General features: G+C 48.5%; 1 protein-coding gene across 1 annotated transcript in view; it reads left to right on the top strand.

Moving 5' to 3' along the window:
* tns1b (tensin 1b) overlaps positions 1–25606 on the top strand; it is a 174124-nt gene that overhangs the window by 130035 nt on the left and 18483 nt on the right. The window contains exons 14-19 of the mRNA XM_048240077.1: positions 367–442; positions 2364–2493; positions 2603–2668; positions 2767–2883; positions 19940–21643; positions 23387–23467. Of these exons, the coding sequence (XP_048096034.1) occupies positions 367–442; positions 2364–2493; positions 2603–2668; positions 2767–2883; positions 19940–21643; positions 23387–23467 (2174 nt within the window). The remainder of the gene's footprint in view (positions 1–366; positions 443–2363; positions 2494–2602; positions 2669–2766; positions 2884–19939; positions 21644–23386; positions 23468–25606) is intronic.

Raw genomic sequence — 25606 nt, 5'->3', positions numbered from 1 at the left:
GAGAGACAGAGAGAAAGGGGGGAAGAGACCAGAGAAACAGAGAGATGAATGACAGGCCCGACTGTCTCACATGCTCTTTATCACACTCTCTCTGGTTTTCTCTCTCTCACTTGGATCGCTGGCCTCCATTAGCAGCACCCGAGTGTCCACACTAAAAGCATCAAGAGCCGCCAATCATCTTCTCCACCAGCCCGGCTCATCTCCAGCACTCAGCACAGCCGTCTTAAAGGGCCAATCACACACCTCATAAATCACTGGGGCCGGCACATTAGACCACCTGTGAAGCCTTGTGTTGATCTGTTGACTTGGGCCTGATGGTGCCAGCTAGTGTGGGTCTAATAGCTGTCCTGTGTCTTGTATTCACAGTAATGTGCAGGGAGACAGCCAGACCAGCATCTGCATCACCATTGAGCCTGGCCTGCTCCTCAAAGGGGACATTCTGGTAAGAGGACTTCAACTTGTCATTGATCATGTTCAGTGCAATGCCTTTGAAAGTACATGTTTCAGTAGGCCTATATACATTGTCACATACCTTGTACAGGTGTGTTTGAGAATTATTTGCTGACCAATTAGGAACAGGAATTCCATCATTTTGTATATCCTTAGGGTATGTGTGTGTGTGTGTGTGTGTGTGTGTGTGTGTGTGTGTGTGTGTGTGTGTGTGTGTGTGTGTCCTTAAGGTTTCATATTTGAAATACGGTCATAAAACCTGGAGGAAAGGACTGCTGGCTTGAATCCTGCCTCCATTTACAGCCGTTCATTAGTGCAAAATACGCTGGCTGTAAAACACTCTGTCAAGGGGGGGCGTCACTTAGACTTCCCCTCCAAAAGCATGCAGAAAATATTAGCCTCCACCAAAACCGCTGTTGCAACATGTGCATAAGCCACTGATTTATTTGCAGTGGTGTCCTGTCTAGCATTTCTGACTGATGAGCAAGGCAGCCAGGGCACTTTAGCTATCACCTTGAGTCACTTTCTGCTTGCATTGTGCTATTTATTTCAGGACCTAACTTTCTAAATTGTCCTTAGCCATCACAATTTTGTCAAGGCTGATCTATAAAGAGCACTTACCTGAAAGCTGCTCAAGTTGGCCTGCAGTCAGAGGGCAGATGTTGCATCCAATCCCCATATATTATGGAAACCTCAACAGTAATGGATTCTGCTGGACATTTCATGCAACATCAGATCATTAGACATTTTTAATACATTGTACTTCCCCTTGGGAAGTTGAAAGTGTAATGCCATAGTCTTAGTTTAATCAACTACCGATACCAATGGCCATACATACAAGTGCATCTTTTTTAAAACATGATTTCCTATCATGAACCAGTATGCAAGATGTATTCAAGGCATATCATGGTTTGTTTCTCTTAGACAGAAAGTCCTCTTTCCTCCTCTGTGGGAGTAGCACAGCACCAGCGTGTGAGGCTGTGTAATGGCCGTGGCCAGCCGCAAGATGTTTGGCCATCTTCCCGCGTGTCCATCCTCAGTCTTGCTCTGTTTGTTTGACTTCAGCCTCTGCGAATAGCAAACTTGTATATTCCCAGCCCATCTGCCCCCGGTCTAAATAGCTTAATTATAGCTGTTCTGGGCTATATGATGTGTGGGATAAGATTTCCTTTATTGCCTTGAGGCATTTTTTATTTCTCCACATGGGTCTCTTGGAGACTGCTAAATCTCACATATGCTGAAGTGACATATTTGGCACCAGCCCCCCACACAGCATGTAACAGAGACGAGACACAGATGATCCAAAAAGCTATCAGCTAATCTAATCAACTCAGCTTTATGTTGTTCCATGTTAGCAACTGCACTGAAAAGTGAGTGTTTCTTGTTAACATAAACTGTTGATCTCCTGCCATCATTTGGAGGGCAATATGTAGTCGTAATGTCCTAGGCAGCCCTGGGCTAGCCACAGTTAGCGTGTTTCACGTCAAGATTTCTTTTCCTTTTTTCCCCTTTTAAATTATAGAGCTAAATATTCCTTTAGTACCTGTAAATGCTAGGTCCCTATAAAAGGGAAAGTGGATTGTGCCAAACCCCAGAATGCTGGGGAGAGAAGGCAGCATTTCCTCTGCAGGTTTTAGTGAGGCTTTAAAACGGCCGTGTGTGGATGGCAATGGGCTGGATAATAATCCTTTTGTTTTCTCTCTCTGTCTGGAAACATGCTAGCTTGTTTATGTGTGTAGCTAAACTGGATAAAAGGACCTTGAAAATGCCAGTGTATGACTGTCTTTTTTGTTTTGCTGCCCATTCTCAAAGGTTTAAGCCTTATTAACTTGTCCATTAAATCACATCGGCACATGCATTACCCAAATTAGTGTTATATTCTTATCCTTCTATGAATCTAATGTACTTCACAGCTCAAGTGCTATCACAAGCGTTTCCGAAGTACCTGCAGAGATGTCATATTCCGGGTGCAGTTTCATACCTGTGCGGTGCATGACCTGGGAATTGTCTTTGGAAAAGATGAATTGGATGAGACATTTAAAGGTATTAACAAGTGAAATAGCCAGTCCATGTGGTACCAGCTGATTTGTCCTCATTTGTCACTAGGTTCACTAAATCTTTTTTGTTCTCGCTGTTGTGTTCTGGATTATAGATGACAGGTTTCCTGAATATGGAAAAGTAGAGTTTGTGTTCTCCTTTGGACCAGAGAAAATGAATGGTAAATGGATATTTTTCTTTCTCTGATTTTCTCCCATATCGAAAATAAAACAAACATAAAATGCCCATTTTAAAGCTTGTTCTTACTGGATCTTTCAGGTATGGACCATCTCGAGAATGGCCCCTGTGTATCAGTGGACTACAATACCCAGGACCCCCTCATTCGCTGGGACTCCTATGAGAATTTCAATCAGCGTTGTGAGGACTCCATGGAAGGTGAGTACCGCTGTAGTAATTAAGCTGTTGAGGGTGTGGGATCTCCAGTGTCAATGTCAAGATGGTTAAGGAGCGTGATTGTTAAGAAAAACTGGGCCTGTGTAGGTGTCTTCATGTATGAGCTTGTTATTGCATACAGAACTACAGGATAACATAATTGTAACTACATGAGAACTCATGGCACAGATAGTTGGAAAATCAATACCGAATAATTTGGTGCATCGTATATGTAACTATTCACAAATATTCTTACACATGTAGATTCAATAAAATGTTAAGATTTTCTTCCATATGTAAGCACACATATTTTACTTGCTAAGAATAGTGTTTTTTGGAAAGTGCAATCCATAATAAACATTAGAGACTTAATCCTTTCTGCACGCTGCCCATTCCTTAAAGCACGTGGAAAACGCAAAACACAAACCCACATGACCTTCTGAGTCACTAGACCACCCATGATGCTCCCTCTACACCTTCCCCCATTCATAAGTCCACGCCAGTAAATCATCCACTTCTAAGGAGCCTGTGGTTTCGGCGCGGGCCGCAGAGGGAGCGCGGTGCACCCTGGGATTGAGTTATCTGGCGCTGGTGCTGTTTGTGTACGCTGCTGGTAAGCTGTTGTGTGGTGACTTTTGTCAGAGCGGCTCATCTGTGTTTCGTGCGAGTGTGGTGCTGATTGAATCAGAGACGTGAATGCAGTTCACAGGGCTTCGTTCACGCGTCTCAATAACCCAAAACACGTACCACCGGGGTCACTCTCAGTTCATCCAGGCCCTGACTGAGGAAAAACTATGGAATCTCTTTCAGGTGACAATCTCATCTCCTCCAATTTCATGTTCTTATGCAGAACGCATCAGCAATGCACCATTCAGAAGTGGCCCATTTACTTCAGACCTGCTCAGAATAGGAGGACCATGTATTTCCATCAGTGGGACAGTCATAAGAGTGACTCTGTGACATGACTCTAAAGAGGGCGCTCGGTCATCCTGACACCTTTGAGGAAGTGCTGTCACAGTGTATTACTAGTGCAGTTGTTTCTATCAGAGAACAAAGGGTACTCTGTGGCTGACAGAGGTCTCAAGATGGACAAAAAGGGCATTTTGAATTCAGGCCGGCACAGAGGGTCTTGTCAGATTGGAGTGGGAGTCAATTACTGGGTGTGTAAAGTCTCCTGGTCTCCTGTGGTGGTAAATTTACAGTGCAGGGGCACAGAATGTCCGTATAAGGCTCACAGGCGCACGCTTGTCTAGGTCGACTCATAATCAGCGTAATCTGTGAAGTGACCTTTCAGAGGAGATAAGGACTTAAAGAAGTGCTGGAAGGACACTGAGCAAACAGTTCATACAGTGCCTCTCTTCACTGTCACTGATACCACCTCTGAGAGGATGCACTCTGTGTGTGTGTGTGTGTGTGTGTGTGTGTGTGTGTGTGTGTGTGTGTGTGTGTGTTTGTGCCACCAACCAACGATGTCCTGCATGTTTCCTTGACCACAGTGTTTCAGCGCCACTTAGTTTTCTCAGCCTTCTGCCACACTTCCTAGAACTCCAGCATTCTGATGGCTTGTGTGAAACATTCCAGCCTTTAGCCACACACACTGGCTCTCAATCACTGGTCTTAAAGAAATGGTCAATCTCTGACCAACCCTATCTATTCACGATGCCCAAAACAGCTGCTGCATGTCCTGAATTACAGTCTTGTCTCAGATTCCAGACGCTGAAATATCCTATATTGTTTTCACTATTTTCTTTTGGGATTGTTCTAGAGACAGTGGGAGTGAACGAATAACTGACATTTTGGGATATGTCAGTATTGTCTTTTTATAGTCCCCTTGTTTACTCAGATATGCTTGGAAAGAGTGGCATTTGTCTTGTCGTGGGGTAAACACATCCACAGTCTCTGAGATCGTAATTACATTTGAAGTAAAATTTCGGCATGACCCTTGCTCTCTAACAGGACTCCGGAAAGTTGAGATGCTCCCAGGTCATTTTGGTCACTGCAGACCCTCTCCTCCTGTCACTCTAGGCTATCTGAGAGGTCCTGCCATAAAGTGGCCCTACCTTTGACCAATCGGGCCTTTAAATAGGCACGGCAGAAATAGGGAGGTGTTGATCTCCTTTCTGGCACCACTTGTGGTGGGGGTGGGAGGAAACCAATCTCCCCACAAACCCCCGGTCGGCCTGGCTCAGTCTGGCTTGCTGGTCAGAGGGTCAGAGAGCCATAGCTTACCCTCATCCACGGCCCACTGCCAATCTGTCCAGTGGGAGATTGCAGTTGTGCAGCTTGTGTGCTGGGGGAACATGAGTGAACATGGCAACCCACACAGAGCAGCGCGGCGCAGCGCGGTCCCATGCTCCACGGGCAGCAGAGATGGGAAGTAACGAAGTACAAATACTTTGTTACTGTACTCAAGTAGATTTTTCAGATATTTTTACTTTACTTTACTATTTATTTTTGAGGCGACTTTTTACTTTTACTCCGTACATTTTAACACGAATATCAGTACTTTCTACTCCTTACATTTTACAAAACTGACTTGTTACTTTAGTTTCAAATAATTTCAGCCTACCGTTATTATTTTTCTCGTTATCAATAGCGGATTGAAATATAGGCTACGTTGCACTTGACGCATCACTACAAGATGACTCGATTTGGGCGGCATTCATTCGCGGCAAATCATTGCAGCTTGATGCCAGTAACGTTAACGTTAGCACGTAGTAGTAGCCTATGTCTCAATTAAATTTAGTCAATAGCCTAATGCCCTCCTCTTCTCGCCTTTGGTGCTTCCCTAACTTCTAGCTGCAGTGTAGCCTATATCCTTAGCAATAAGTAGGCTAGATGCAGCCTTGGGTCTTCAACAGGGATGTAGGCTAGTGGAGGCCGCTAAACGCAAGCAGACTAAACACAGTTTACCCACCACTGAAATTAGTGGTGAAATTAGTGAGGTAGTTTCTCCACCTCTTATTAGAGTTTATCCACCTCTCAAAAGAGTTTATTCACCGATTACAACTGTTAGCATTTAAAAATCACACTGTATTATCCACAATAACAATATGTACACTCATAAACACTCTATGAACCACTTAATGCCACTTGTTATAAACATTTGACAATAACTGCACCATCATCAAACATGTTCTGAATGCCTTTTCTAAAAATCTGATACCTTACTGTGATCACAGAATTCATAGTTTACCCACCTCTTATTTTACCACTACATTCCTGGTCTTGAAATATTCACAGGAATCCATAGGAATTAAATATTCATGTTGTTTTATCCAATATTAGTTGTGCAGATCCATCTTATACAAACACATGAAGCCAACAAAGAAAATGCATAAATAGAGCCTTTTGTGTAATTTTTCCATTTTGTGTAGTCATCCAATTCAAGCCAATAAATGGCCAAACAGGTTATGGGAAGATTTAAAAAAAGAGACTGGCACTCTTGCACTCTGGTAACATTTGTGTGATCCAGGTGCTGTTGCATAAAAAATGGTTGTCATTCACAAGACTACTTTTACTTTTATACTTTAAGTACATTTCCAAGCCTGTACTTTGTTACTTTTACTTGAGTAAAGAAGTTAAACCAGTACTTCTACTTTTACCAGAGTATTTTTTAACACAAGTATTTGTACTTCTACTTGAGGATGGAAAGTGAGTACTTTTGCCATCTCTGACGGGCAGCCAATGGTGCTGAACAGAAAGGGCACATTTGCACATGAATTCCAACTCGTATCGCACATTGACAAACAGTCCCATTCAAGCGTTGGGGCCAGTTAAGTTGATTCCAGAGTGGAGATAAGCAGACGGACGTCATGCCATTGTGCTTCGCCATGACTTCACCTTGCCAAGCTTGAAGCCTTGCCATTTGAAAAATGAGTGTATTTCAGGGAGAGAGAGAGAAAGAGAGAGAGAGATTGCGGGTAATAGCACAACAAATGAGACGCAGGAAATTCTGGTGTTTGGAAAAGCCCACCGCAATTAAATTTGCTCTCTGCCAGCTCAAGGGCTCATTAGCCCGCCTTGACGAGGTAATTAGTAAGTCTAACTGCATGTTTTCTTTAAAACGTGCCCAGAAAACAGAATGGCAGGGGAGCGGCGCAGCCAGATACAATGCCCCCACTCTGGAGTGTTTAGTCTCCAACAAGGGAAGCACGGACGGAGAGTGCGCAGAGATTCAATGGCTATTCGACTCCTGTGATTAGTCTGCAGAGAAAAGAGCTCGCTCAGGACTGCAGTATTGAGGGAAAGGAGTGAGCGAGCGGGAGCTGAGCACCAAAGGCTCATTACCCAACGGAGCAGGTCAATAGAGACTGGGAGCACTCGGCGGGGAAGAGAGAGGGAAGACAACGACGCTCACGGAGGGCCAATCGATCTGTGAACTGCTTTTAATCTATTTTCGTTGCTGCTTGTTTTGGTGAAAAACGGCACAGTTGACAGACTAGATAAACGGACCAGAAATATCTTCTCTTCTGTAAACTAAGACACAAAAGCTGAAGATAATAACTGTAATTGTCTCCTGTAGCTCATATGTATCTCATCAGGTCCCAATACTTAACACAATCAAAACAGGCCTCAGCACAAATGACTCAGCTTTAGCTAACGCCTGCTGCAGATACCGTAATGATGATGAATCGCAAATCCACCATGACACAGTAATAGCTTGGTTATAGATGTCTTATCTGGATCTCATTGCTTTGACCTCAGATTCAGCCTCGGTGCGCCGCAGCTGCCAGAGGCAAGGTTAGCCCTCTGCAAGGCCAGTCTCTGGCCTCTTAGGGTCCGCTGTGTCCACTGAACCTTGCCTGTCAGGGTGTTTATCTCAGCCAGCTGACAGCTATACGGCCCGTCACTCCAAGCAAAAGCTGTTCCTCATGTGGAAAGAGCAGCTTTCTCCGTATAAGCTATAGTATCTGCCCTCAGATACTCCTTGATGATCTTACGCAACACTGCAATCTCTATTATCACATTTCCTTTTGGGATATCATACATGTTGTGTCCTTGTTGTTCTCTGCTTGGTTTACTGCTTTGTATGAAAAAATGTATTCTAATTACCAATCTAGTCACCAGAATAAAATTGTTGTGTAAATCACTGACTTTAATTTCAATATCTCATTCAGATCTTAATGAAACACAGCTGGCAGAGTGGCCAGAATTGAGGCAGTCATCTGTATAATGAAGGCCTGCGCTCTGATAGTGGTAGACAGCAAGGAGCAGGCCAAGCCACCCCCATATAAGTAGAATGTTTTCTGATTTGGACTCTGTTTTCTGGCAGACTACTGGCAGGGTTCTGGCGATGGCTAAGGGGGAGCAGGGGGGAGGTCTTGTTTACCCATATTTGACCAAGGCACAGCCCGCAGCATTTCTGGAATAGTTGGGAGTGAGAAGCGTGGCGACAGGGACTTGCGATTAGACGAGGAGGGTTAGACGAGGAGGGAGCCGAGATGCGCTGACGGTCAGTGGGAACGGCGAGGCCACAGCTCCAGCTCCTGCTCCAGACCCAGCCTCTCTCTGCCCAGGACTGTAAAAGCCCTTTTTGTTGTCTGTCACTGGAGGGGGAGCCAGTCGGTTTAGAGCTGCTGCCTGTCAGCCAGTCACACACAACACGCACAGACACCAACAGACACCAGTTGCTCCTGCAGCAGCTCTAGTTTACTTTAGCCAGTGTGGAACCAGAGGACTGGACTGCTGTGTGAGGGGGGGAAGAGCACAGGAGGTGGGACACATTACAGCACACTGGGCAGATGCTAAGGTATTTCTCATTTCTCCTTTCTGCCTTTTTAGAAAACAGCATCAATTAAAGTATCTCTTTCTACTTAGTGTCCGAGTTGGGCTGTTACCATGATTTACAGTTAAGTTTTCAAAGGCCAAGGCTGTTTTCTCTTCAGCATTGCAGCTAACAAGATATGTCATATGAAAATGTTTCTTTGTGATTTGTAGTGAAAGTGAAAAGTAGCTCTGCTTTTGGCTTGCATATTGTTTGAGCCAAGCGGCTTGTGTTTGTAGACACTTAGAGTAAGTTGACGGCCAAGGTGCTGTATCGGATGGCCTGGCCTAAGTTTATTCTGAATCTCTCTGGCTGGAGTGTAATTACATCATCATCAATAGCCCGCTTCTGTGGAGCCACAGTAGAGCTGATCCGGGAGAGCGTTGACCACACCAGAGTAAATATTTTCTGCTGCTCTTGCAGGCTAAATGATCGTTTTGCCAGGTTGTGCTCTGGTGGTTGTCCCATTTACCAAGCGGAATGCCTTGACACACACACACACACAAACACACACACACACACACACACAAATAGAAACACACACACACACACACACACACACACACACACACACACACACACACACACACACACACACACACAAACACAAACACACACACACACACACACACACACACACACACACACACACAAACTTTCTCCCTGTTGTAGACATGCCGGGCACCGCAGTGTTTGTGTAGCGCTTGGGCAAGCAGCTGTGAGTCGCGCAGCCCCATTAAACTGTGTTTGTGTGGGGAGCCGGGCGAAGGAGTAACTCTAACATAAATAAATGGGCTCAGAGCAGACGGGTATCGCTGGCTTCAATTAAACCTCTCTGGTGACGGATAGTGAGCCGCGACAGCAGGTTTGCTCTCCCACTGCTAATGCTAATTACCCTGTGGAATTTATGCCTGCATTTATAACTCAGGTTTAATAAGGGAACCAGAATGATGGGCTCTTTGGGTTTAGGGGTAATCGCTCTGCTAAACCAGCTCTGAGGGCATTTATCACTACGCATGCCCATTCTGAACCTGTGCTGTTTTAGAGACCATGTTGCATCATGGATTGTGGTGTTAAAACTGGTGTCTGTTCCATTTAGATGCTTTAGCAGGTTGTAATACAGTAGGACAAGACTGTCAAAGAGCCAGCAGAACCCCCTCTATTTTACTGGGCCCACCTGTTAACACATGACACCAAAGGTGCCCACTTTTTACTTTCCTCTCATGGATCGTTAAAGAGCAGCTTGTTGACATGTGTGGTCTCGGCGAGGTCTGAGGATATTGGTTTGTTTTGTGATTGTTGTTTTCTTTTTTCCAACCCTTTTCCCCTCACTCTGTGCATTAGCCATATGTTTCCCTTTGGTATGCCGTGCAGAATGCTCTCCTCCCACCCCTGGAGCCCCAGCTGCCCCCCCCAGCTTTGGCTCTGACCCTGGAAGCTCGGAAGTCCCGTCCAACTTGACTCTGAGCTGCTGCTTTATGTCTCGACAGCAGCTTGTCTCTATCACAGAACGCAGCGTCTCCCTTGTGTCCGCTAAGTGTTAGCATAAGTGTAACTGTACCACATTGATTCTTCTGCTCTGTGATAATTGAGGAGCACAAACTGTGACATTCTGTACTGATGCACGTGGGTGTGTGATGGGCTAGCATTCCTGAGACGCCCACGTTGTCCTGGTTTGAGCCACAGGAGCCACACTCACTGTGTTCAGTGTTGAATGGACTCAACGTTTTTGAGTAAATAGAAACGGCTTCTGTCCTGCCTTCTGTTGGGGCTTAGTGGATTAAACTGCTTTGAGTCTAAACGCAGACTGAGAGTTGCATAACAGCAAGTGGCTGATCTTATCGGAGGCTGCCCCCCTGACAAAACAGTATTGCTGCCCGGCAGAATGGATGAGTAGCTGTGCAAACATGACTGGTCCGGCGGGCATCACACCAACAGGCTGGTTCTTTGTTCTCTCATGCGCTCTTGCTTTGGAGCCCGGGAGTGGGAGCAGTATGGGTGGATGGACATACAGAGGCGCAGCAGGTCCAGCGCAGCCATCTCTGGTGAAAAGGTCAGAGTGTGCGCTAAAGGGGACGTGTGACCTTTCCCCTCTCACCCACAGCTTGCCTCCAGCTGCTCTCCAGACGGGCCTGGCTCAGCTGCGCGTCTGCCCGGGGTGCTGGGGAGGGACACGGTGTTTGCCTTTGGGCTTTAACTGCTTCTGGGAAGGACGTGAAGGTGGACAGCAAGGAGGAGCTCCCCTGCACCCTCTCTCAGAACCCCACCCACTTTAGTCGTACCCTTTGCTTTTAATAAGACGTGACGGACTCGTTTGGCTGCATTCCTCAGGACCTCCGCACATACTTCACCGCGGGTCAGATCGTCCCCCCCTAAATAGCACGCCGTGACCTTTGACAGATGGCCCCAGTGTTGATATTTACGAGCGCCGGCTCTGCGGTGGAGTGGCCCAGCCTGTGCTCCGCCGTGCGCTCTCACACTGGAGGAGATAGAGCTGGCCCAGGGGATGCTTTACACAATCGCCACTTTGAAACAGAGAGGCAGTTAGCATGATCTCCTCCTTCCTTCCTATGTGGTGTCACTGGGTTCTCTTACTTTTAATGTATGGGCTCAAATAAGGGGAGCAAAATACATGCAGTGCCATGAATACGCTTATGTAGACTGATAATGTCTGTCTGAATGGGTCGAGGGGGGAGGGGGAGGTGAATATTTCCAATGTTGATGAGTTTCAAAGCACAGCAGTTTTTAAGGCATGTGCCTGGGTTTAGTAGTCTGCTGTAGTGGATTAATTTTGTAGCAAAACAATGAAAATGCTGATTCACTGGCATCTCCACCGGGCGTATTCCAGTCACATTGGAGGTGACCCAGTGAAAGGGATGATTGCGATGCTGTCTGCTAGAGCTGTCTGCTGTCTGCTACTGTCTGTCGGTAATTGCTTCCAGTAATTGCTGTCCTGTGGCTGAAATAACGAGGCTTTCAGTGGCGACAAAATCTGCATGAATTAGCATGCGAAAGCAAATGGGGCAGTAAACTTTTTTAACCTTTCTTATTTACAGGAAAAATAGCAATGCCACACAACATGTTTGGTTCATCCTGACTTAGTACATGAGAAAGATATTTTTACTTGGGTTATTCAGATGTTCCACTGGACAATTTGGCTGTGACAAATAATGAGCTGCTTGCTGTAGGCCCTTGGGAGCGAGCCTCTCTCTCTCTGGTTTGGGCAGCATGAGACGATGGCTAGTCACTCGTCGCCAGGCCCACTGCTGACCACAGCCAGCCTCTGTGTGCTGATCAAAGTGCCGCTTCCAAATCCGCCCCGGGACCAAATCCCAGCACTTTTTTCTTTTCAGCGGAGCTTGATTGTTTTTCCTGTGATGTGACGTCAGCCGTAATGAAATGTTAGGTCCGGAGCACAGCGTCTATGAACGCCTCGAACTCTCACACTGTAAAGGACAACCCAGTGTTTTCAACAACATCCCTCCACAACCCATAGCTGTACAAGCAATTTGTTCTGTGTTCAGGCTGTTGGGTTTGTGAGCCATGCTGCAATAGCCTGTCATCAAGCCTGTCAATTGTGCAATTGTGCGCAGGGAGGTGTTTAATTGGGGAGAGGCGAGTTGAGGCTGCCTAATCGGTCATGAGGCCTTTGACAGACTCAGTGACGTGTGGAGGGGCATGCGGCGAGGGCCCGTCTGCTGGTGGAAAAGAGAGAGAGGCCTTTGAGGGCCTTTGTGCAGCATTTAGTTTTTGAAGCTAAAGGGATTGGCAGTGATGAGGCAGAGTTGGCCTCAGCTCAGAGCCGGATGGCAGTGAGTGTGCTCTTCTGCTCTCTCTCCATCTCAGTTGTGATTACCTGAACACATTCACACTCCTCTGTCAGGGCCGTCACTTCAGCACTTAGACACATCCTGAAGGCTGTCATCTCCCTCCACAAGAACAGTTTGAAACCTTCTTCATTCATTTTTAATGAAGGACATTTTTTTTCTCCCTACTTTGAAGCCATCCATTACAGCAAAGTAAGTTCCTTTGAAGAAGCACTAAAAGCCATAAGCACAAACACAGCAGCCTCTTCTTTTTCCCTCTTTTTTGTAAGGGGGGGGGGGCTTTTTCTGTTCTTTTTCATTTCAAAGTGCTTACTCGGCAGAGAGGCAGGCCAGCTTTGCTGCAGTGCCAGATTCACACTGAGATAGATTCCTCCGCTGCTCCTCATCCAGGCCCCACTTCCCTCCTGTCTCGTCCCAGCTCCAGCATCGGCTGCCCAGCTCCCAACACAGAACCCCCCACCCCCCCTCAAGAGACGCCTCCGGATGAGCACGCTACATTAGCGCAGCCAGAGACAGTGCTCATTCACTCACTTGCTCGCACCCACCAGCTTTATAAAACTAATATCCGCTTGCTACGCCTACTAGTGCAGACACACCTTCATTTTCCAGCAGCGCTGATGCCTTTAAAAATACCAGCCACAGGAGCTGGTGGCTCTTTCTGTTGCATGATGTAACACAGAGACATCTAGAAGCTGTTTTCAGCTTCAGTTTCTGATACTAGACACTTTAAGTAGTTGTTAGTTATGCATGTCAGTGAGCCCCTTTTGTCACACTAAGAGGTATTAGTATGAGTAAGCGCCTATCAATAGGACCTGGCAGATCTTAGTGCTGAGGTGTACTGTATGGAGGAGCATCCGGATGTTGTTTCCCATGATAGTTTCAGGAGCAGGTGTTAAGGCTGAGGTGCTGTGTGTGCTCAGGGTCTGTCATCCCGAACACATACTGTACCAACTCACTCTGACGTGGCCTATTGCAGGCGCACACACACACACACACACACACACACACACACACACACACACACACACACACACACACACACACACACACACACACACATAGTCTCATCCCAAGACACTGTAAAATAGATCATGTATAGTAAATATTTCTGTTGCTGTGCCTTTTGTTTTCTTTTTAGCAATGTCCTGATAATGAATGATGTAGTTTTGATTGCAGCTAGCTAGGCAGAAGTCTTGTGCCCATACTTGGACATGCAGTCCATGTTTGTTGATTTGTTGTTGCCATGCATTGCAGATGTCATATGTTGGCTAATCATATCCATGACACCTACATAAATAACAGCGCTGTCTCCCTGTGCGGTGCTTGATTAACTCTTATGAACTAGGACTGATGACTAAGGCAGAATTCTCATCAAAAATAGAGACAGGCTAATCTTTCAACACTTTAACAGCTCCACATAAAAGGAGTAACTATGTCTGTATTTGATTGAGGTCATTGTGTCTGTGTATACTGTGTGTGTGTGTGTGTGTGTGTGTGTGTGTGTGTGTGTGTGTGTGTGAGAGAGAGAGAGAGAGAGAGAGAAAAGACAAACAGACAAAAAGAAAGAAAGACAGACAGAAAGAAAGAGGAAGAGAGAGAGTCATAAATCAGACTTGTTAGCGCTCTATGGGGCCCCCCCTGAGATTGGCATGGTGGTGAAGTTTCATAATGTTACCTTCTTCCTCGCTTTCCCTCGCTCTGTGTCCCTCTGCATAGGTCTCTATTGGAGAGGTGCATTTTTCGTGTCTGATGTCATACATCTGACGGGGAACCTGTCAGCATTGCTGACACCGTGCCTACCCTTTCCACCTGCCGCTGTTACCCAGTGGATAGTTCATGCCATACCGTTTGCCCCATACATCACACAGATTTGGTCACCATGCCCTCCTCCTGTGCTGTTTAGTAAATGATTACGGCCGTGGGGCTAAAAAAATATGAACCTGAGCAGAAGTGTATCAGTCGACACTGAGGAGCTTTTTTTCCCAGTCACTGTCTTCGCGCTGTTGCCACAACACTGGGACACTGTTTTGTGGGATGTTTTGTCAGGTGGATGTGATGGATGGATGGTGGATGTTCCTTGATGCCTTCGGCTGTTGCCTCACCTTGGCGCTTTTGTTTTGAGGGATTAGGATTCTGTGTCTGGTTTTCCCACATGAACTTCGAGTCCATGTCATGTCATAACAGCCGAATAGAGATGTATGGTGCTGTGTGAGAAATGGCTCTGCGGTATGGCTCACACCCAGCGTGCAGCCGCAAGTGGTCACACCATTCACCAGGTATCCTCATCAAACAGGCAAGGCAGGAGATCTTGCTCAGCCCAGGGTACTGATCCGTCTATATTTTACACATGTGTCTGGCTCTGTGTATGTGTGTGTGTGTGTGGGTTTGGGTTTGGGTTGGGGGTCTGTTACCAGGAATGGTCCTTACTCACCTCCACCACAGGCTCTGCTCTATATGAGTAACACCACAAACTCCACTCCTCCAGACACGCACACTTCAGACTGTCTGGACACATGTTGACTGACTTTCATCAACCCCAGTGTACTGTAGATGGGGACTAGCCAAGTGTCAGAACAATGCAATATAAGCAACAAGTTAAATTGTAATTCTTTGTGGTCACTCAGCTTTAACCAGTAAAAAGACTAATGGTTTCAGTAGGCACTGGGCCAACCCTAGTGTCCTTGTGGACTACCTGTGGGCATGAGGTAATGGATCAAAGGGTACGGTTAATGGCTGAACTATTGACTGGCCTGGAGTGGACATCAGTCGATTTAAATGAAATAAGATACTGCAAAGCTGTGGGGATGTCAAGCTAAAAAAAGGAATCAACAGCATTGTTAAGTAGACATATCACAAATCTTTACTGCCCCACCCCTCCTCTCTCTCTCTCACACACACACACACACACACACACACACACACACACACACACACACACACACACACACACACACACACACTCATGAAACACACACTGCTCTCCTGCTGTGCTTGTAAATAATTGCCATTACCAAGGCGAAGGTTTCTTATCCCATCGTGACATGATCAAAATAGTGCTCAGGTTTTTCCGCTATGAAAATTACAGTGCTACAGGGGCCGCAGAGAATTGTTTATTGCTTGTTTTCTTCGATATTTTGGAATGCTGAAACTTTTATAATTCTTTTCCTTGCTTCTCCTTAGACAGTCTTGCTATTGTAAAGGCTACTGTTGCTGTTGATGCTGTTGTTTTGCTCAGTTAGAGGTTAGAGGTAGCCAGAGTCGACAGAGTTTGTCGACTGTCACACAAGGTGAGTAAAGAGCACAGTTTTGTCCCCTTCCATCTGCATTTGATATGATGATAAATGCAGGTACTCAGAGTGTTTATTTATTCTGAAAGTTTGATTGGCAGTGGTTTCTTATTTTAATAGATGCAGTGGACAGGTTCAGATATGTTTTTGTAAGGTCAGTGTAAGGTTTGAGGGACTTCTGTGGTGTGTTTGCATGGATTATTTCTTAAAGTACCCTCTTTTCTTTGACTTTTTCATCATCCCCCCTCTCTTTTTTTTTTTTTTTGTGTGTCTGTTTTGTGTGTGTGTGTGTGTGTGTGTGTGTGTGTGTGTGTGTGTGTGTGTGTGTGTGTGTGTGTGTGTGTGTGTGTTTATTGGGTGTGGGCCCTCTAGAATAGGCACAGCTTGCCTTTATTTTCCACTAATTCTGATCGCTAGTAAAATGTCAGCCATTGGAGTTTGTGGCTCTTTCCATTGCATGTACATTTGGGATGTGAGCCTGTGCTAGGTGGAGCTCATTTTCACCCACCCTCCACCCACTCTCTCTCTCTCTCTCTCTCTCTCTCTCTCTCTCTCTCTCTCTCTCTCTCTCTCTTTCTCTCTCTCTCTCTCTCTCTCTCTCTCTCTCTCTCTCTCTCTCTCTCTGTATGTGTGTGTGTGCGTGTTTACTATGTGCTAATGTAAAACAGTCAGTATGTAACCTGGTATTTCCCTCTGCAGGCATGTTTATCTGTTTTCATGTGGCCATATGTGTCCACACATCAATATGCATGTCTAAGTGTGGCATGGGGTGTCAGGCTGTGCAAAGAAAACATGGGGAAAAGGAGCATGAGAGAGAGAGAGAGAGTGTGAGTGAGAGAGAGATGAGCTGTAGGGTCTGCCATGTCTAGCTGTCACAGCTGGGAGAGGCTCTGGTCACACCCTTTTTGTGTCCGCTAGGGTGGAGGGGAGACCCAGACAGAGAGAGGAGCAAAAGAGAGAGAGAGAGAGAGAGAGAGAGAGAGAGAAGAGGAAGAGAAGGAGAGAAAGAGAGAGTTGTGTCAGTCCTCCTAGCTCCGGCAGCACTTGAGCCTGACAGTGTTCAGGAGCAGGAGGAGGAGGGAATCAGTGCGAGCCAAGGCTACTCCCCCTCCTCTCGTTCAGCCCGCTAATGCTCAGCCGCTGAAGCTCCCCTGCTGAAAGGCACAGGCACTTTTAAAGAGCTTCTCACTTCCTCTTCCACTGGATTTCTAAAGCTAAACAGACACTAAGGCAGGTAGGGGGATCTTGTATTTGTATGTTTTTGTACAAATTGTGTTTGTGTTGCTTGTGCTCAGTTGCTCACAGAACTTTGTGGAAGTTTGTTGAAAGTGCTTTCCCATGTGTTTAGCATCTCAGCTATTTATATGGCGGATGGACTATGATGATGAGGATGTTGATGTGTAATGAGGAGGGTCATGTGCCCTGGCAGAACAGGTGATATAATACAGGGGGATATCGCCGAAATAGCAGGAGAGATCCACTTCCCAGGCTGAGGTGTCTCACTTTCCATTCTTGATGCGGTCACATGAAGAGTGAGAGAGACGCTTCGAGATGTTGCAGTCATAAAACATGAGAGTGTTGACTCACGGGGAGCCAGTCGGGCCAAAGGTCTTTAACCTGTTGTGGAGCGCCAGAGACGGCTGATGTGGGGCGTGGGGGGTGTTGGTGGGGCTGGGGGCTGGATGGGGGTGGTGGCGGGATGAGGATGACGGGACTGAAGGGTGTTGCTTGTTTGGGTTGCCGCTCTCTCTCAGACCCCTGGCCCCTCCTCATGCGCTCGTCCTCGTGAGAACACAAAGCTCACAGGCGACGCAGGAGTCAAGCGAGAGAGACAGAGAGAGAGAGAGAGAGAGAGAGAGAGAGAGAGAGAGCGAGAGAGAAAGAAAAAAAGAGCGAGAGGAAAGTGAAGCTGAAGGTTGTCAGGGGCAACAGCTGCCAAACGAACCGACAGACCCCGAGAAAAGCTCACTTTTTCCAGAAGATGCTATTTAAAAAAGGGAAAAAAGCATGGAGGCTCTGGCCCCATGCCCAGCCTGCTGATGAGGAAACAAATAGAGAGCAGGGGAAGCTGTCAGCCCGGAGTGCAGATTGGAAGTGGCTCTGCTGGGATGGGGAGAAGTGTAGGCTCCTTTTGGGGCTCCGGCCTCCGGGCTGAGTAAACACAAGATGGTGTTGACGCTCCCGTCCCGTCCCGATCCAGACCAGACCCCACCCACCCACCACCACCACCACCACCCCAAAAAACCCCACCATCTTGACACAAGCACTCAGGAAGGCTAAGATCTCTCTGTGCCTGCGCTCCCAACCTGTCATTTTAATGTCACTGCCTTGTTTTCCTCCTTAGCTTGTCACGGATGAGAGGTGCTCAGGCGGTGCCAGTTACCCTTGAGATCCTATTCTGGGGAAAATGTAAAAGCCAAACAAGTCAGCTCCATGTATATCTGTTGTGAAGATCCCAAGAGGCTGAGTAGCAAGCATTGCTAGAGAGCTATGGACCAGAACATGAAGTTCCCCCCTGTACGAGCTGTGAAGTCCGACCCAGGCCAGCTTACGTAACTCAAAGCAGCAGTGTCCGACTCTGTATATGAGAGCCCGTAAGCTGGCCGTCCTGCTCCTGTGCGCTGACAGAGGCACATTGAGCAGGGCTCGCCGAGCGTGCCATGGCCCAACCGCGCCCTCCATGAGAGGCGGCTTTCTTCCTCCATGTTGTTCCCAGCTGCCTTATCTCACTTGTGGATCAACAGATACAGCACTAAAGCATTATGGGAACTGTGCACCCACAGTACTTGCAACCTAGCAGTGAATGGTTTGTTATTATGTTAGAGAGAGAGAGAGAGAGAGAGAGAGAGAGAGAAGGATAGGGAAAGAGAGACAGAAGGAAAGTGAGGAGAAAGAGAGAATGCTGGCTGGCTGTAGGTCTTGTATACAGCTGTCAGACACAGTCCCACTCCATTAGCTTGTCATAGGATGAACACAGGGCTAGATTAGAGTCAGTGCTGAATGAGGGGCAGTGAGAAGATTAGCACTGATGATGCCAACGCTGGTGGTGGGAACTTTGAATGGTGGTTTACTGGTTATGGGGGATCACTGTCCAGAATAATGTGTTGTGACAGGACCCGACCACAACACAACAATGGGCCTATTGTCACTAAGTGCATTGTGGCCAGCCACCCAGCAACAGATTTCTATAGTGAATTTGAGTGTGTGTGTGTGTGTGTGTGTGTGTGTGTGTGTGTGTGTAGGAAATGATGCTTTGATTCCAAGGAGGCAGGAAATGCCTCCAACCTTTACTGGTGAGGCTATTTTTCCATGTCTGAGTCATAGCTCTGGACAGGCCTCACTCTGGTTCTCCTGGGAGCTTCCCTTTGACTTTCTGCCCAAGGGTGGGGTCCTGGACAACTTGGGGTGTGAGTGAGCGAGAGAGTGACGAAGTGAGAGAAAGACAGAGAGAGAGAACAGAGAAGAGAGGGACTAAATAAGTTAGGGAGAGAGGGAGTATCTGACTGAGCTACTGTCTACTGTTTCCTGCAAGAGCGAGATTTTGTGTGTGTGTGTGTGTGTGTGTGTGTGTGTGTGTGTGTGTGTGTGTGTGTGTGTGTGTGTGTGTGTGAATGTGCATGTGGGTGTATTCAGAGAAGGGAATAACAGGAGGTTGGAGCTACTGCCTGTGAAAGCACCCGATTAGAGATGGTTGTTAATGGCAACACTGTCCCATTTCCTGTTTCACTGAGAACGAACTGGCACCAGGGCACATGTGACCACCACATGAATATAGAGCTCACATCTTTTAGAAGAACCCATAATATGTATGTTTATATCAAATACAACACATTAGCTTTTGCTAACTCATCTAATTTCAGAGAGATTGAATGTGAAAACACAGACACATTATAGCAGGTGCTTTAAACAGTTTAAATGCTGTCACAAACACAAAGAAAAACAAACAAACAACGAAGGCTTTTCATATAGGCATGCACAAACAAGCTCAGATGTTTATGATTAGGATTTAAAGGGTTGAAAAGCTGGCACGCCAGTCTTTAGCTGGCTTTTTCCACAGCCTGTGCCATCACACGTTTCATCTCCCTCAAACAGGCCATTGCTGGGCACCCGGCTCCAGTAACTTGCAGTGAAGCACATGTTTCATATGGGCTAATGTGCTCTGCCTCTCTCTCCCATAGACGTCATTCACACACAGGGCCCTCTGGACGGTAGCCTCTACGCCAAAGTCCGCAAGAAGTCGGAGTCCCTGGACGGCACTGTCACCGCCAACGGCCTCCCAGCGGCTGTCGAGCACGCCCTACCGGCTGCGGACCACACGCTCCCTCCTGGTGACCACGCCCTGTCGGTGAGCAGCGACTCGGGCAACTCCACTGCCTCCATCAAGACCGACCGCACCGATGAGCCGGCGGCTAGCCAGCAGCCGGCAGCAGTGAGCCAGCCGCCCGCCACTGCTCTCGCGAGCGAGCCGCCCGCCCTGGCCCCCCTCCAGCAACCCCTAAGCCCTGAGGAGAAGCAGGAGCTGGACCAGCTGCTCAGCGGCCTGGAGGAGCCCATGCACCGGCCCGGGTACCCCGCCAGCGGAGGCGGCGGAGGGGGAGGCGGAGGAAGCCTCGGAGGAGGGATGCTCCACCTGGTGCCCGCCCAGGTCCATGTGAACGGCCACGGCAACAGCATGGACCGGGAGACGGATATCCTGGACGACGACCTGCCCATCAGCCAGGAGGGCAACAGCGTGGACAGCCTGGGCACCCTGTCCTCCTTCGAGGGCCGGGCTACACCCGCTGACCTGTACTATCAGCCCGAGACGGTCATCAACGGCCAGGATGGGCCGTATATAGAGAAAAGCCCCCAGCAGCAGCAGCAACAGCAGCAGCAACAGCAGCAGCAGAGGCCCCAGGAGCCGCTCACACTGGTCCGCAGCTCGTCGTCGGCGCAGGAGCGAGTGGGCGACTCGGGCCCACCGTCCAGCGGCTACGCCAGCCAGAATGGCAGCATCTACCGCTCACAGTCCTTCGGCTCGGAGCCGCCGCCAGCACTGTCGCTGCAGCAGAGGGGCACGCTGCCCAAGGCGCCAGCACGCACCACCAGCAGCCGCGAGGCTGTCCAGCGCGGCCTCAATGTCTGGCAGCACTACGGCGTGCCCGAGGCGCCGCTGACCGATGGCGTCCACTTCAGCCCGACGCTGCACAGCCACAGCCTGCCTGAGTTCCCGCGTGCCGCCACCTCGCAGCAAGAGATCGAGCAGTCCATCGAGGCGCTCAACATGCTCATGCTGGACCTGGACCCCGCGCTGACCACACAGACGACGCAGCAGCAGCAGCAGCAGCAGCAGCAGCAGCAGCCGGCCGTGCCCAAGTCCTACAGCGCACCCTCGGGGGCTGGGGATGCCAGCGGCGTGGTCACCACCCAACCCTCCTTCTCCCAGACTCAGGCCAGGCCGTCCTACCAGGCTGATGTTGGGGCATCTCTGGGCAGCCACCATGCAGCCGTGGCCCCCCAGGCCCACGTGTCTCCGGTCCAGACCCCCGGCCGCCCTGTCGAGCCGCAGGTTCAGCAGAGGCCCACCGTCATGTACCAGCCTGGCCCGGGGGGTATCCCCGCATTCCCCACGGAGACTGAGGTGATCGGACCGAACTGGACCAGCCCCGCTCCACAGGTCCAGTCTTCGGGCCCCTCGCCCACGTTCAGCCAGCTGCAGCTGAAGCCCCTCAACACGTATCCCCCCAGCGCTGTGTCGCATTCCCCTGAGCCTCAGGAGGCCTCTTCCCCGTACCCAGCCTCCCACAGCAGCCACTCAGTCTCCTCCTCCCCCCTCCCCAAGGAGAGCCAGCCCGAGGAGCCCGACTACAACCTGGAGGGCCTGGTTGCACACCGTGTGGCAGGTAAGAGCATGCCCCTTGTCAGCCACCTGTCTGAATATCTCTGTAGGGTTTATTCACTCCACATTCCACTGTGTTATTTCAATGTTTTATCACCCTAAACAACTAACTGGTTTCACTAACCTTCTTTAACAGAATTCTGCTTGGGGTGCTCTGTGCAACTTTGACTTTGCAGCACGAAGTACAGCAGGGTTTTTTTGTTTTTTTTTGCTTCTTTTTTTTGCGTTGGTGTTGACATGAGTGGAGTGAGGTCACAATGCAGGCTTTGTGCGCAGTGCTGCCAACTCAATCAGGGCACATTGCTGCCGCAGGGTTACTCTGACACGCCAGCCAGCCAGCCAGCCCAGAAGTGCCCAGTGCATCTGGTACAGCAGCACTCACTGTTCTCAGAGGCTCACTGCTCTGCTTCGTCTCAAAGCTGCTCGGTACAACTTTAAAGTCGTCCAGAGTACAGCTACTAGTGTTCGTTTTCTCACTGAAGACATGCTTAGTTATAGTGTTAGTTTTCTCACAGAAGCCATGTTTAGTCAGGAATACAAATGAACAGTCAACCTGCCATGTGCTGTTCAGCTAAAAATCTAAGGAGAGAAAAATAAAGCAGGACTTTACACAAGGTACTCACCAAGTGGTTTTGATTACATCAGTGCCCCCTAGTGGTAAGACATAGCAATAGGCTCTTGGAGTCGCAAATGGTGAGAGATTTAAACAACCCCAGCCACATGAGAATCACTCATTGAAGCACATCATAAATATTTACACATGCTGGGGTTGTGTAAGCGGCTGCTGGAGAGGCTTTGTAGCCGAGTGGCTGGAGGTCATCAGATAGGAGCCGGCTGAGTCTCTCGGAGATGGGTGTTGGGCAGGAAGGGCACTCTCTCCACCAGAGCTGGGCCTCTCTATCTCAAACAAACACAGCACTGGCAACTATGGGCTCAAGGAGCCCTCTTCAAAAACCCAGAAGTACAACAAAGAAGGCAGCTGGTCTGAAGAGGCCGAGAAAATAAGGAACCGGAGAGGAAATGGCCGTGATAAGAGGCTCCAGGCTGGACCCAAGTGGCCGTGGCCTGCCCGCTTCAGCTTCTTTTATGGCAGGCGGAGAGAAAACAGCAGCTTCAGTCTCTCTGTTGACTCTTGAGAAAGATAAAGATGGCTTAAGTGAGAGGGCTGGTGAGCGCTATGTGTGTGAGAGAGAGAGTGTGTGTGTGTGTGTGTGTGTGTGTGTGTGTGTGTGTGTGTGCGTGTGTGTGTGTGTGTAGGCAAATAGGGTGATTTGGTGCGGGCAGCTCTTGACACATGCACTTTGCCTGGGTGATTTAAGAGCTTGCGGGGACTGATAGAGGGCTCTGCTTATCGTCCCGTGCTGCCGGCGGGGGATATGAAAACACTTTGTCTGCGTTTGCCATCACTGCTCCACCACCGCAGATGTGAGCTGCTTATCATCAGGCATGAGATGTGAGACAAGTGCATGGAGTAGGCCGCTCATCTGTCAGTCTTGACCTCACTGATATCACCTAGAACAGTATCACAAAAAGCTCTGTGTACCAATGAGTGGACTGTAGTGTACTTCTAATTTAGATAATTCTTATTGTTTTTTCTTCTCTCTCTCTCTCTCTCTCCCTGGTTTGTTTTTGTTCGGGAACCTCCTTCATCGTCTGCTCCCCTTCATGATCATCTTCCTCCCTCCCTTCCTCCCACCCTTCCTCTTCCTCCTCCTCCTCCTCCTCCTCCTCCTCCCCCGGGGCTCAGAGTACACCGCTCGCCTCCAGGGCCTGAGTGACGACTCCAGCACCCCGCAGCCTGAGCACCAACGCTCTCTTTCACTCTCTGGTTTGTTTCTCTCATGCTCACACCTGCCTCATACCTTTACTCATCATCCAATGTATGTGTGTGTGCATGTGTGTGTCTGTGTCTGTGTGTGTGTGTGTGTGAATGTTTATTCCATATACTGTTTCTGTACATAATATATTTCCTTTTTCTATCATTTTAACTGTACCTTTTTCCTGTTGATGTCCACTGGTCATATTTCCTTTTTGTCTCTTCTATTTTTCTCTCTGTCATTCCCTTTTCTCTCCCACTCGTCATTCCCCCCCCAACCCCCACACCCCCAACCCCCCACACCCGCCGCCCTTCTCCCTCAATTTCTCATATCAGTCTGTAGCAATTTGGAACCTATTTTCCAACCACTCTGGGCTCATTTCCACCCCGTGGGGCGAGACTGGTTGCCCAACAAACAAATTGCATTTGTATTATGTGAAGAGTTAAGGTTTTGCAAGAAGCAGACAGCCTGCGCACACAAAGGCCACTCTGTCTGAATCCGCCGGGTGCATGTCACAAGATACAGAGTGCCAACCTCTGGGAACAATACCAAGGCGAGGAGACACTGGGCCCTTTCAAGGCTACTCCCTTTACCCTGTTTTAAAATTTAGATGACAGACAAAAGGGTAATAAATCTCCCCAGGAAGACCCATGCTCTTTGGAGACATTGTTTAAGAATTATCTAGCAAGTGGGTAATACAGTAAGTGTCTAGCAGGCAGAGTGTTTTTTTGTTGTTGTCCTCTGGGCAGGTGGTGGTACAGGAGTCCACAGTAGCACATAGCTGATGTCTGCTATGGTTGGGAGTACACGCTACGTGCTGACAACAGAGTCCACAATGCTTCTAACAAGGCTGTGGAAACAGGAACCTCGCCCCACACAGTCACTCAATGGAGCTCAGGCCTGTGTGTAGGTGGTACTGCATGGGGATATGGGGATCTTTTATGTTTGAAAGGAAAATGTAAAAAAGTCGGTTGGTTTGGTGATTCAGGGAAAAGGGAGTTGGGAAAAAAAATGTGAAAAGCATGAGATCGCCCAGCGCTGGGTTCCCAGGCGGGGGCAGCTTGAAGCCATTTAGGCAACTGCTTGGTTGCTAAGGAAACAAGGTCCACTGTTTGACATGCACAGCTGTTGAGCGGTGCTGTCTCGGTCCATCTGGTTTGCGTGTTTCCAGACCTGGTGTGACGCCCCACAGAGGGAAGTGGACTACAAGCTCTTTGAGCCCAATCACGTGCCACAGGCCTCAGATTATCTAAACGATGCCCCTGTTCTCAGATCAGTCTTCTCGATGGGGAGGGGGGCAGTGGGGTAGAGGGGGGCCTGAGATCCAGTGATGTGATTGGGAACAGAACGTGAATGTATGGTAACAGATGGACACCATGTGTTTCATGGTTGTTAAGATTATTTTTTTTCCTTCCTCGTTCTCCCACCAGAAATTCTTAGCTCATCCTCTGTGACATCATACTAGTTCCACGGAGTTCAAAAGACATAGAGAGATGCTCTGAAGACTGGGAAGATCAGAGCGGAGAGCCTGTTGCTTTTCTTGGTGCCAAGCATTGTGTGGTGCCTCGGAAAGTCGTAGAGAGAGCCTTGATCCGCTAGGCCCCGGTGGCCTTGACCGCCATGGTACAGACGCAAGGTCGTGGAGGAAGAAGTGGCTGTGAACACAACTGACCCAACACTTAGCACTTGTAAATATTTTTCATAGCCTGTTGCCTGGTTCCCCCCACACACGCCCATACCAAAAAGGAAAAATGAGGCAGTCATTTCTAACACTTGTCTTGTGGGAGGGTACACTTGGACACTGTCGGAGCGTGTGAATGCTCTAAGTCCACTTGTGGCCAGCTGCTGGGCGGGCCTGAATCCCACTCTCCGTCCTCTCTGGGAATCGTGTACTATGAGCCTTTCGCGCTAGCGCATCACTGCAGATGGACACAGGCATAAGAACAGGGAGGGGAAGACGTCAAACAACCAATTGTTTCTTTTTTCTTTCTCGCTTCACTGCAATCAGTTATGGCCCCTCTGTGCGCCAGATAGCCTCACCCTCTCATCAGCCAGGCTGCCGCTGAACCAGGCAACCGCAAAGTAGCCGCCTGCTCCATCCCTCCTCACACACACACACACACACACACACACACACACACACACACAAA

Source organism: Alosa alosa, chromosome 3 (assembly GCF_017589495.1).
Source record: "Alosa alosa isolate M-15738 ecotype Scorff River chromosome 3, AALO_Geno_1.1, whole genome shotgun sequence".
Lineage (NCBI taxonomy): Eukaryota > Metazoa > Chordata > Actinopteri > Clupeiformes > Clupeidae > Alosa > Alosa alosa.
The sequence above is the reverse complement of the archived record's forward strand: the minus strand, read 5'-3'. Positions and strand labels throughout refer to the sequence as shown.